At 36.9% G+C, this 14,593-nt stretch overlaps 1 protein-coding gene across 1 annotated transcript in view; it reads left to right on the top strand.

Annotated features, from left to right (window-relative positions):
* LOC133630056 (CUB and sushi domain-containing protein 1-like) overlaps positions 1-14,593 on the top strand; it is a 426,532-nt gene that overhangs the window by 205,318 nt on the left and 206,621 nt on the right. Inside the window, exons 23-24 of the mRNA XM_062021303.1 lie at positions 4,013-4,200; positions 7,061-7,255. Coding sequence (XP_061877287.1) covers positions 4,013-4,200; positions 7,061-7,255 — 383 coding nt within the window. The remainder of the gene's footprint in view (positions 1-4,012; positions 4,201-7,060; positions 7,256-14,593) is intronic.

Below are 14,593 nucleotides of genomic sequence, written 5' to 3'. Positions count from 1 at the left end.
GTGGTGGTAGTATTATGCCCTGGGCCTGTTTTGCTGCCAATGGAACTAGTGCTTTACAGAGAGTAAATGGGACAATAAAAAAAGAGGATTACCTCCAAATTTGGAAGTTGGGTCTTGGGCGCAGTTGGGTGTTCCAACAGGACAATGACCTCAAACACACGTCAAAAGTGGTAAAGGACTGGCTAAATCAGGCTACTATTAAGGTTTTAGAATGGCCTTCCCAAAGTCCTGATTTGTGTGGACAATGCTGAAGAAACACGTTCATGTCAGAAAACCAACAAATTTAGCTGAACTGCACCCATTTTGTCAAGAGTAGTGGTCAAAAATTCAACCAGAAGCTTGCCAGAGGCTTGTGGATGGCTACCAAAAGCGCCTTATTGCAGTGAAACTTGGCAAGGGACATGTAACCAAATATCAAAATTGCTGTATGTATACTTTTGACCCAGCAGATTTGGTCACATGTTCAGTAGACCCGTAATAAATTCATTAAATAACCAAACTTCATGAATGTTTTTAGTGACAAACAAGTATGTGCTCCAATCACTCTATCACTAAAAAAGGAGTTGTAGAAATTATTGAAAACTCCAGACAGCCATGACATTATGTTCTTTACAAGTGTATGTAAACGTTTGACCATGACTATGTTAATAAATAAGCATACATTCTAAACCTATTTTCACTCACACATGAGGCCCAATCTACGAATGGTTTGCATGTAATCAAACATGTGCAAACTTCATAGCATGCGTAAAGCTGATTTCGTAAGCTTTTACATTGAAGGTTGCATCTCTGAGATAAGCAGAATAAGTAGCGCAATCCATTGAACATGTCCGTCTTCATGCACAATATAAATATAAAATATATGCAGAATATATGCTGATCATCACAAAGCCCATGATACTGGGAGCAAAAGTTTATTCTAAACAATCATTTAGCAAACGCACTGTAGTTTATCAATACTGATCACTGTTCTGCAGGCGCTCTTGTGCGTCTTTATTTAGTACGTCTGAAAAGTATGTGCAAACTGACAGTAGTGCATGGCTGTGCGAAAAGAGGTGATGGTGCTACAAAGACAGACAATAGGCAGAGACTCCTCCATCCTCCGTATGCTTGTCAACATACAGTATATGGACTGTCAATAATAAAAAAAATATTAGCCATATCATGTATTCAGCAATAAAGTTTTGTAGCACCTGGATTACTTAACAAATTCAATTGATGTGTTTTGGTGTCTGCTGGCATGTTTTAAATTCCGTTAATGTTCTCCTATTGGAAATATATTAGGATACATTTCCTATATAAGAAAATCTTTCATTGAGTATTTTCTTGCAGATGCATTAATGTGCTGCTGTTGCGATGGTCCACCGCCTTCCAGAGCGCACACCACTGGTGTTGTCAATAGATTGAGAATATATATATATATATATATATATATATATATATAACAAAAATAGATGTTTACTAATGTAATGGTTAAATGTGTCCACATCAGTTTTGTAGGCACAACATCATCAAACCATGACACATATTGTCACAGATGATTATTGCGAAATCATGCAATAACAAGCAATACTAACTCCATGCAGTAGGTGTAAAAAAAAACATATTTGGAACTTTTTCAAAAATGGTATCGTTATTAATACCTTAATCATAATGATACACAAGCACAATTAATCATTTTGGTTATGTTTAACTTTTTACATTATAATTGTTATTTTTAGTCACCAAAAGTAAAAAAAAAAAAAAAAAACTGTTTTAATTACTGCACAGCATCAGTAGTGTTGTTATACTATTGTCCCGGAATTAAATTAGCATATTTAATGATTACACTGACCTTTGCGACTTGAATGCTACGCTAAGATTAAAATTGATTTATATTGAATGTCACTGCTCTTTCTGCATTTTTATTTCATGACATTTTTACTAATAGTTTGTGGCCTTCAAAAAGTACTCTATGTATTGGTATGGATCACTTTTAAAGCATTGTCACTACCGAAGGGCTTATGTGCTGTAAAGCTCTTTTCAAATTGGATATGAATAAAGTGTCTTAGCATTCACAGGGCGTATGTTAACCTTGCAAATGATTGCATTAGGTGATTACAGGCAAGCATAATCCGATAACAGATAATGCTGTCAGAAAAAGTTTCAGTAGTACACATTAAATGAAAGGTTGGGAAAAATCAGACTATAATTTAGGTAGTCCTGCTAAGAAATTGTGAAGATTTTTTGATTCTAGAAGAAACTAAACAGCTTGGCCAACATAGTTTTAGGCAATATGCTCAACAATAATCACGTTAATGCAAACTAAATAAGACAAAATGAATGTGACCACCAGTGATACAAGTACCTATATGCCACAACTGCACACATTTTTAAACTTTTTATCATTTCTTACTTGGACTAGAATGGCACTTAGTATAACTAAGACCTCTACCAAGGACAATTATGGCCTCTGTCAGGCGCGGACCAATACCTCATGGTGCACTTAGAATAAAAATGTGTAAGGAGGAAGGTGTATTGCTCACAATGGAACCTATAATGTATTTCCATTTGGTCCCACTATGTACTTACTTAAGTGACTTTACCATTAACATTACTGCATTACAACCGTGCATGCGTACTACAGCATGTACCACAAAAGATACTGTACATTTTACAGTCATTGACGTTATAACAGGGCTAAACATCAAACCCAACACTGAGAAGGATGGCCTACCTTTTGATGGGGAACCAGAGCAATTCTAAACCTGCACTCTAGTAAGAGTGCATAGATAGATGTGTTGTGGGGGGTATAGGGAAGGTATACAGATCTGTGTGTTTGTGCATGTTTGGCTGCCAGGTGGCCGCTAATACCGAGTATAATTGCTGTCAGGGTTGGATTGATGGAATTATGGTGTTTATATGTGAATTTGCTCTAATACAGTGTATGCACATTTTGTCAAATTGACAGTTTTTAAATCAATTTACACTTTTGAATTTATAAAAAAAATTCACACCAACACTGAGATATCAACCTCTCGCAATACGACAGAGATGGCTAAAGTATTATTATTCCAATCCAATCCACTTTATTTATATAGCACATTTAAACAACAAAAATGTTTCCAAAGTGCTGCACAACAATATTAAAAACAATATTAAAAAACAACATACAAATATTATCCTTAGCTCCACCAATGACTTGAATAAAAACAAAAAATAAGTAAATATAAAAACAATATAAAAATAAATGATTAACAATTATTTTAAAGAGTAAAACCAATTAAAACAGTAAATAGAAATTAACATTTATAAAAAAAACACAGAGGACCACACAACTCACGTAGTGTTAAAAGCCAAAGAATAAAAGTGGGTCTTAAGACGAGACTTAAAACACTCCACAATGGGAGCAGTTTCAACATGGAGGGGCAGAGTGTTCCAGGGCTTAGGGCCGACCACAGAGAAGGCCCTGTCTCCCCTGGATTAAGTCTGGTCTTGGGCACCTCGAGCTGGAGCTGGCTCTCGGACCTCAGAGCGCGCGCAGGAGTGTAAATTTGGATAAGGTCCGAGATATACTGAGGTGCCAGTCCATGTAAAGCATTAAAAACACAACAGCAAGGATTTAAAATCAATTCTAAAATGAACAGGGAGCCAGTGCAAACTCTGAAAAATTGGGGTTATATGCTGGCGTTTCCTGGCCCCTGTTAAAAGTCGTGCTGCCGCGTTCTGGACTAACTGCAACCGGGAGAGAGCTTTTTGGCTAATGCCAGCATAAAGTGCATTGCAGTAGTCCAGGCGACTTGAAATAAAAGCATGCACGACTTGTTCAAAAAGGTTAAAAGATAAAAACGGTTTTACCTTTACTAAAAGACGAAGATGATAAAAACACAATTTTAAAATGCCATTGACTTGTTTGTCAAGTTTAAAATCGCTATCTATAGTGACGCCAAGGCTGAATGACTTTCATCAGATGAATTTAAATGAAGGGGTCTGTTTCAGCTATAATTGTCTGTCTTTGTTTTGCTTCTGTCAGTTTCAACATGGAGCCCAGTTATGACTTCTTGCACATCTACGAGGGCGAAGACTCCAACGGGCCACTGCTGGCAAGTCTCCAAGGTAGCCAAGCTCCTGAGCGCATCGAGAGCGGTGGTAACAGTCTCTTCTTGGCATTCCGATCGGACGCTTCTCTGGGCATGTCGGGCTTTGCCATTGAGTTCAGAGGTAAACCTTGGTCTGCCATTCATTGCCTCTTAAATAGTAATACATTTTGTAGGTAAAGACTGAATTCCTGCATAGTATTTTTCGACTGCCAGTTGAAGTACCATACTACTTTCTGTAATGCAAACAGACCATTTCAGGGGTCCTGTGTTTAAATTTAGTAAAACAAAGAGGGAATTACTGTATTTTACGGATTATAAACCACACCGGTATATAAACCGCAGATATACAGTTTATTGGTAGTTTTGAAATTAGATATTTACATAGGAAGATTGTGTAAATGTCCATTTACATACCTTAATTGTTTCCAAACGGTGTCTGTAACACGGCTTATCAAACAAACCACAAAAGTTATTGATGATATTCATTATCCTTAATGAGAGGGATGATATTTTTTCTTTTTTTAATAAGGTTTAAGATGTTTATCAGGATTTTTCTTCCTTGTACTTTGTAAAGACTTTGTGTTAAAACAGTTTCTTGAAGTCAATCATTTTAATACCTTGTTTGATTTCTTAGCCTAATCCATTCCATAATTTAGCTATCAGTGAAGAAAAAGCCACAGATTAGCCACACCTTTATATAAACCGCAGGGTTCAAACCTTGGGAAAAAGTAGTGGTTTATAGTCCAGAAAATAGAGTATAACAAGGTGGTTGTAGTCCGGAGCATTGAGTTCGGGCCTTGCCGGGGAGATTTAATGTTTTTTCTCCTGATTGACAGTATTTGCAATCAATAATGAACTTTCCAAACCTTCATTTATAAACCATAATGCCTTTACGTGATGCCCAAGTGCAACAGTGTTTTTCATTGAAATGTGATTGCTGTGATTGCCCTGCTGCAGGGTACACTATCTTGATCATAATTAGAGTTTATGGGTGGTGATGATTAAAAAGTCGATATAGGGGTGTATCGTCTGTAGACGGGCTAATATTTTAAGATGCCAACTCTATTCATATCTGCCTCATGTCATGAGGTTTTTTCAGCTGAAAGGGCATGATGCTTTGTGTCAGCCCATGAATCGTTTACCGCCACAGATTGTGACTCATCCTGGTTTTACAAAAACTGCTGGACTGGCGGTGATTTAACAGCTATTGTCAAAGTGAAACTGATTATTACTTCACAGCCTGACTGCAGATGAAATCTCCTCTGTCAAGTTTATATATATATATATATATATATATATATATATATATATATATATATATATATATATATATATATATATATATATATATATATATATATATATATATAAATGTGTGTGTGTATAAAAAGTTTGTCTCACTTCATTTATCTGTAATTAAAAACGATTATCTCCCCCTCTGTTGTCTGTCTCGCCACGACACCTCACACCTCTGTACTTTTGTCATTAACTCACTACCTTTTCATCTGCCATCGCTCTAATTAAAATGCAACCTTAATCATCTCCCTGTTTCACTTGCGTCTTACCTGCCACCCCCTGTTCCTCTCTTTCCTTTTTTCCTCATTCTTCACAGGAAAAGCAAACAGCCCGGGCCAACACTGACTCATTTAGACTTTGACAGTTATTGACATGGTTTGACTTCCCATTTCTACTCTATCCCTCTTGCTTTTGTCATTAGCTCCTTCTTCTATGACGAATAAGAAATGTAAGACAGAGGATATCTCATATAAAGGGTTTGTTTCTGTCACATCTAATCATATCAGCAAATACAGAGTAAACTACATAGTGCTGGCTTGGGAAGCAGCCGCTGTGTCTTGCTAAACTCAGTCAGGAGAAACGTAAAATCTGATTTCCATTTATAAAAGCCTCCATTGCTCTTCCTTATTGCCCTTTAGTAAAGACATGTTGTTGGGTTCTGATAAAACTGCTTCTATGGCAACAGCAATGCCAATTATGCATTGTATGCCATGAATTCCATTGAATAACAGGTCCATGCATCCTGTTCTAAAGGTCAGCCACACGTGTTTCAGGTGTCAAACTCAAGGCTCGCAAAATGTGTGTCAGTAAATCACTTCCATCTTTCTTGCAAAATTTATTTTTTCCTATAATTTTGACAGATGTATATGTCCTGCATGCCATTACTTGTCTTTAAAGCTTTAATATTAACTGATCTTGCCAGACCCATTGCTTGAGATGTTTCAAACATTGTTTGTTAAAATTGAAAAAAAAATCCTTAATATCCGCCTTTCACCATGATTTAAAGCCAGTTATCCATTAATTTTAAATGTAATAATCAAATGTGCAGGCAATTGTTTAATAATAATATGAGGAGATCGTTAAGTTGGTGAATGATTCACATTCCTATAATTCGATTTAATTCAGATTCTTGAAGTGACGACTCGCTTCAGAATCAATATCTCGATTTAACATGATTCTCGATTCAAACCAATTTCAGCATTATATTATTTGGTATTAAAAAAGTAAAACATTTCAAAACAGGTTACAGGTTACAAAAGCTCATTATGGTTGCTGACGTCTACGTATAGTGAATATTGTATATAAAATATACAGTATAGGCTTTTTTAAATCATTTTTTTTAAATGATAAAACTATAATCGAAATAAATACGACTCGCGATTCAGATGTGAATGAAACATTTTTTTGCACCTGTAGCGATTATACTTTATTATTCATATATATTTACTGTTACAAGATGCCCTATTAAAAAAACCATAACAGCGATTTGGCCTCAGTGAAAACGAGTTTTATACTGCGGCATTATTGTTTTTCCTCTTATAAAGTTTTACATATTATAACCCTTGGACAACAAGACATTTATGTATGCTGTCATAAAACATAAAATGGGCCACTTGGACGCAAAAGTTGTGTCGTAGTTCAGTACATTTTGATACTGTAACCTAATCTGTTTTATTTCTCTGCAGAAAAACCCAGAGAGGCCTGTTTTGATCCCGGGAACATCATGAATGCTAGTCGGACCGGACATGACTATAAACTGGGATCACAGGTGTCCTACAACTGTCACCATGGCTACACAATATTGGGTGGAGATACCATAACATGTGTGATGGGCCGTGACGGGAAGCCCATTTGGGATAAGGCTCTACCATTTTGTAAAGGTAGGAAAGATTCATGCACAACCACATTGTTAAACATAATATACTGTTTCCCACTAAGACACTATTGGCAAATCAATCATTTGTGGGAATAATTTGGGGGAGGTCCTTTTTTGTTCCCAGTAAACAAAGCAAGGTTATGCTTCGATCAGTTTGTTGTTGAAGAACTTGAGAATCCCATCCAACACATTTGGGGTGAACTATAACACGGAAATGAACACAGTACTAAATATAAAACTTGATTCATGTAACAATGTCTTTATCATTGTGGTTAATTTTGACCTTGGCATATATAAACATTATTATTGCACACAGTACAGTATAGCCCTTGCTCTGTAGCCATGTTAGTGCAGTACAATGTGTGTGTGTTACAGGCCTCGCACTGAGTAGCCTGGTCCCAGTGTTCGATGTGGTGTGTCCTGTTTTATAGGAATAAAAACGAGACACAAAGTGCTTGATTGCGTTGTCATCGCAGGGTGTGACCTGACTCTTTTATTAAACATTTATTGATTTCTTTACTCTCATTTGCATTTCTATTGTGCTTTTAATCACATCCAAATAGTTTCGATAATGTAATTTCAGTTCTACATTTGTTCATTCACATCGTTAAACAATTACATCTTTACTTTTGAAATGATAAAACAAATTCACAAAAACATGGAGGATTGATCGTTACATACCCAAACACTATATTTCCTGTGTATAAGCATCACATAACGGTACTGTTGCTTTAATAAACCTCTTCATCTTACATGTTTGTACTGTATGCTGACATTGCTTCTTTTTTAATATTGCTGATTTCTTGAACGCTTTTTTCTATATTGTCACTGTCATTATAAATCAATTACAATTACACACATTGTTACCTGACTATACCTATAAAACTTCTTAACAATCACAGTTTAACTTCAACAAATCCACTGCCGCCGCCATTCCCGCCCAACCACGCGCTCACACACAAAGGGAGACATCGCTTATTGAACGTTACAAATTTCATCACACATACACACTTCAACAATATACTTCGATATTTCTATATTCAGAAACGCTTATAATTGCTTGGAGACAAATGTGTTAATATTATCACACTTTACAGACCTGTTTTATAGGAATAAAAACGAGACACAAAGTGCTTGATCGCGTTGTCATCGCAGGGTGTGACCTGACTGAGACACGGAAGCACTAACAAGCACCTCCCATTTTCCTCCTTTCCTATACTAGTGCTCCCCCTGCTGGCGTGGCGGAATAACATGTTTTGTGGCATTCAGCTTGGAAACATACACTTAAACCAGACCTGGGCATTCTGCGGCCCGCGGGCCGCATCCGGCCCTTTGTGCGTCCCTGTCCGGCCCGCGTGAGGCCAATTATAAATTACAAAATACATTTTAAAAAGTATCTATGTCGAGTGTGCAATACAACGGTGCTGCTTTTGTTTTGAAAATCGTTATTTGTATTACTTCCGTGTGGACGTATGCGTGATTGTGAGTGAATGTGAACAACTGCAATTACAAAATAAAGTTGAAAAAACATCTATGTCCTGCGCGCAATACAACTGTGCTGCTTTTATTTTGAAAAGTATTATTTATGGGCGTGTGTCCGTGTGTAACCTGCGAGTGAAGGTGCACATGCAGCGACAAGTGATGCACGGTTTACACCCGAGACGCCAAAAAGAGAAAAGTTGATGAGGAATGCCGTGTTTTCAATAACACATGAACTGCAAAGCAACGTCCCCTCACCTAAGGTGCGTGCCTGCGCAATTGCGCACTGCTCAAGCGTCCGCTGCGCGCAGCAAGTATATGCCGCGCACCAAATCAAATCCCATCTGAATTCTAAACAAAATAAACATATTTATTCTATGTAATTTTGCAATGCAACTTTGAGTGACAGTGACAACAAGCGGCCCTAATGGTGTTCGTCAACACCGTTCAATTATTGTAACGTCTATCGAGATGCTTCGAGGACAGGAATTATATCGATCACTTTATTGAACAAAACTGTTTATATTCGGACATAACCACACCAAAAACATGAGTAAAACAATTCTATCTCGAAAAACTAGTCATTTTCTGCCGTACAAACCAGGCCAAAACCAACTTGTCATCTGTCACCAACACGCATAGCACTAAACCACTGGTGCGTTTAAGGCCACACAAAAAGTCGGACAACTCAAACACCACACAAAGTTACACTATGACTCCTCAGTCATACGTGTGCTTATTTTACTGTCATTTATTATTAATGTTAATTTATATATATTAGTCATGGAATGCTGTTACACACACTATGTTGAAGTATTACTATTATTATTATTATTATTATTTATCTTACGGTATATATCAAAAATAATATTGAGCAAAATTTAATTGAAATATTGTCGATGTGGCCCTCCAGCAGTGCTCGGGTAGCTCATGCGGCCCCCGGTAAAAATTAATTGCCCACCCCTGACTTAAACTGTGACTTTAGATATGAAAATACCTCGAACTAAATTAGGATACTCTATTTACACATTAATTTTACAAAACAATTGTGACTACTAATTGTAAGTGTCACATGTGCAGTGCCCATTCCAGCATATATTCCTAGATCACTGGACGAAGTTGTGTGTGTGTGTGTGTGTGTGTGTGTGTGTGTGTGTGTGTGTGTGTGTGTGTGTGTGTGTGTGTGTGTGTGTGTGTGTGTGTGTGTGTGTGTGTGTGTGTGTGTGTGTGTGTGTGTGCAACTCTGAGACATATTCTGTCAGGGATTGGAAGGCTAAACTGTCACAACTGTCTATTTAATTAATGGCTGACAGAGCCAGGGAAATGGCATCTGCCAAATGTCCATTTGCACTGTATTTGTCATATGAAGTGTGTGCATGTGAACTGTACGTGTGCATTTGTGTCTAAATCAAAAATAAGAAAGACAGTAATCTGACCCGCAAATCACTGGCGGGTAGCAATAAAAGAGGAATTTTAAAATGAACACAATAAAACACGTTTAATTAAATCTCAGCCACCGCTGTGCTTTATAAAGTCTGATAGACTGTCAAAGAAGACGGGCGGGGGGGAGCACTTGAGACCAGCAGCAAATAACTGAAGTGGCTTTATCTCATGTTCACATCCATTGTTTTTTTTATCAAGATATGCCCCACCACTTATCAACTTTTGCTTTCTGCTCGGCTTTTTCACATACAAAGCCGCTGTCATTTGTATTACAAGAGCATACAGAAAGGATGCTTAACAAGGACAAATACTCTGCAGCATGTACCGGTACTTTGTTGTTTTACTTTTCCAGCGAATGTACAATAACTATTCTTCAAGTTGATCCATTTTGCTCACCAGCCTTCAGTCAGCAGTTTTGCTGTTGATCTCGACAAATGTTAATTAGCTGACATTATTTGAGTGAACTATTGAACTACCCATACAGCAATGTATTAATCAGCAGAAGCCTAGTATTGATGTTGTATTCATATTATCGGCTAGTCATGGAAGACCCCAACATGGCTTTTGATCCATACAAAAGTCCCTCTTCTAGGCTGCAAATGTAGCCTCTTTCATCTGTTACTCAAGGTTTGACAAAAAAACTGTACTGTCATTGGCCACTAGGGGCAGATTGGGACTGAAATATTTTGTGACTTTATCCACGGCGGAAACATGATATACTGACCGTTTTTTTTGCGCTATTGTCACACAAGTTATAATTTAGTATTTTGATGCCTCTGCCCGCTGGGTTTTGCAGTTTTGTGATCAGTTTTGTGATCACCGGCAGGGGGCATACTTACTTGGACATTCAGTAAAGCTATCAGCCAGAGGGAAGGGCCATGTTTGAGATTAGTTGAGTTTGAGGAAACACAAGAAAAGGTAGGTATCATGTCCATCTAATATTGGTGTGTGCATAATAACACTGACATGTGACATGCAATGACATTAATGCAGCTCTGTATCCATCAATGAGTGTGCAGATATACTTAATGATGTGACTCAGTGAATCTATATAACAGGCCTGGGCAATTATTTTGACTCGGGGGCCAAATTTTGAGAAAAAAGTGTCTGGGGGCCGGTGTATCTGATTTTTAGGAACACTAATACAAAACCTCACAATAATGTCTGATTGAATGCTAAAAACGTTATGACAGACCGCCTTAAAAAATGGATTTACATTTTTGTTACTAAATGAGACACCCAGAATGTACATGAAAATAAAGAATGTGGGGTTTACGATATTAACTATGAACGATAAAACACTGAATATTAACACATGAACATCACACCCCCTCTTGATCGACATTTTACAATCAAGCAAAACAAAAAAAATGCAACAAACACTGCTAAATATAAATTCAAAGGGTGAAAAAATAAACCCACCTACAATCTGATACATCTGATATATCACTAAGCTTTAGAACTTTCTTGTAAAAATCTCCTTCCGCGTCTGTCCCTGACACCCGCATTTCAGGCTGGCCACTCTGGAAACACTGTGGAAACGCTCCCCACCCACACTGCTTGGTGCCTCGTCTGAGCTGCTGTGACTTAGATTACCATAGTAACTAATTAGATTACCATAGTAACTAGTATATCATGCAAAAGCGCAGATTCCAACCATTGAAATACTTTGTATAGTTCCAGACTTACGGTCATTTGAAAACATCACTGCACATCATAATGGCAGCTACAGTTTCCATCTTAAAGATCTAAAAAAATTATTTGGCAATGTTCGGCGGGTCAGATTGAAAAGCTAAACGGGTCTGCTATATAATATTCATGAAGTTTATTTTCAGCCGTGTGTGGAAAAAAAATAGCCATGACGTTCACTTTCAAGATAAATATTCACCAGTGTACATTTTCAGAAGAAGAATTATGATACTTTTGGAGAAGGTGGAAAGTGGTTTCAAATGCAATCTGGGAACGCCCCCACAAACGAACATCTTGCAGACAGACTGAAAAAAACAGGTTATAAATGTGACCTCGGAGCAAAATCTGCTATTTGCCTAAAAGTATTTTAAATGTTGATTAAATCATCATAAGAAAATGACTATGCACTACTTTATAATGAGTATTGAGACCATTGATTGATTACCAATTATTTACATTTCTTTTTAAATATTTCCAACAAAACGAACAAACTATAGATCTGCATGTTATAACAATTATATGTGCACTCAAATTAGCGAAAACCCCTCCGACCTGAGATTTATATCCGTTTCCACATAGTTGTCAACATAACACATCACCGTTCTCCACAAAAAACACGACTCTCCAGTGTTGTTTAATCTTTTCCTGTCAAAGACACAACAAAGCACATTTTCTTTGGATTATCGGTTTTGGATAAGAAACAAAGGTGTAACAGAGCTAAGAGAGAATGACTGTGTTGTACAGTAGTAAAGGCCCATTGTTGCCTTTAGTATCCGAATGGACCACAGAAGCAGATGATGTAGCTGTGCATTTTAAAGTTTTTAATGTTCAAGCACAGGGGGAAAACACAAAGCAATTACACTACAGGGGACAGCCAGTGCCATAAAGAAATTAAGATTAAGAAAAACAACAGGAGGAAGACTAAGGAACACAGAGCAAATACAAAGTAACAAAGTAAATGCAAAAATACTTTCTGTTGATAATAAAAGCATCTTACCTCATCGCTCTCCTGGTTCCTGCATCTTGGGGTCCCAAGAAATTGCAGCCATGTGAGGAACTCGCATGGCTGCAATTTCTTGGGATCCCTGAAGGCCACAGAAAGGAAGCAGTCTTGCACGTAAACGTTCCACAACATAAAGTGACCTTCGAGCAGTGAGCAGTGCTCGAGACAAGGCATAAATAGGACACGCTGATTGGCAGCAGGTGTGGACCGCCTGCCAATCAACGGCAGGTGAGTGATCAAACAGTGCTCAGAGACAAACAGGAAATGGAACAAAATAAGAGCACTGATGAGAAGTAAATACAAAAACAAAGAAACAAACAGAAATGAAGTGACAGATCGTCACAAGAGCAGAGTAAAACAATTTAGAACCACTGAATTCTGAGAAAAAGATGATGGAAACACACAAAATGTTCATTTCCAAAGCTTATAACTGCATTAGATTAAATCTTTCCATTAGTATGCAGTTAAAAAGAGTGTTCATACCTTGAAGAGCTGTTGCACAAGGTGGATTGACATGAATCATGGTTACAAAATGAGAGATGTCAATTGATACAAAGGAGAGGATTATCAAACCTCTTAAAAAATACTTCTGAAATCTGGACCAAGTACAAAAACATGGGAAGGTTGTAAAAGGCAAGCATACTGGTAGACCAGGGAAAACATCAAAGCACAGCGTCATGACAGAAAAGTGAAAGAAAACAAAAACAAAAACAAAATGTACAGCATAACAAGTGAATAACAAATGGGCGGAAATAGACTGGAGTCTTCATCTTTGGCCAAACTGTAAGAAACTGTCCAAAGGAAATTGAATTTAAATACTAAAAAGCTAAATGAAAAGTTTCAATATGGGCTAAAGAAAAGCAATCAGACTATAAATGATTGGGTAGAAGTCAAATTCAGTGATGAATCATAAATCTGCATTGGGCAAGGTGATGTTGGCACTTTTGTTAGGTGCCGTTCCAATTAGATTTATGAAGATAACTTGCAAACATAACATGCAAATTTCTACAGCCACTGATGACAATGGTGTGAGGATATGGGGCTGCATGTAGGGATGGTAATTGATAAGATTTTTCTGGTTCCGATTCTTTTTTCAATTCTGCTTAATGACTCGGTTCTTTATCAGTTATATTATCCATTCTTATTTGGAAAAAAAAAGGTGGATTAGCATTAATGTTGTTTAGTTTTGAGGTAACATGGCCCTACAAAGGCAACAATTAAAAAAAGTACATAAAATAGCAGAAAAAATAAATATAACAAAAATAATATTCTGTAGAATATAACAAAATAAAACATGTGGAAATTACACAATAATCTAACATTTAGTAACATTTTCAAAACATTTCAGAATCTTTGTCATCTCTCTAGAAATATATTAGTGAAACTTAAAACATTAAAATGGTTTGTTTAGATTTACAAGGTGAAACTATCATACGCATAACATACAACTCAATATATGTCAAGCCTTACAGTCTTTAAAAACTAAGACGTGATGATCAAAATTATGATAAAGGCTTGACATCTCAATTTGCATGTGATGAGTTTATATTACGTATTAGTTTCAAATTTGAAGTTTATTGCTGAAATGAATTTACTTTTACACAATATTCTAATTTTATGAGTTTCACCTGTATAATGAAACATGCAACTGTTTTTTGACTACAATTGAACACTTACCTCTTGAAAATCAGGAGCATTGTGGAAAATTGGTTCAAGCATTTGAATATG

The sequence above is a fragment of the Entelurus aequoreus genome, linkage group LG02 (genome assembly GCF_033978785.1).
Source record: "Entelurus aequoreus isolate RoL-2023_Sb linkage group LG02, RoL_Eaeq_v1.1, whole genome shotgun sequence".
Lineage (NCBI taxonomy): Eukaryota > Metazoa > Chordata > Actinopteri > Syngnathiformes > Syngnathidae > Entelurus > Entelurus aequoreus.
This window is presented reverse-complemented; position numbering and strand designations above follow the sequence as displayed.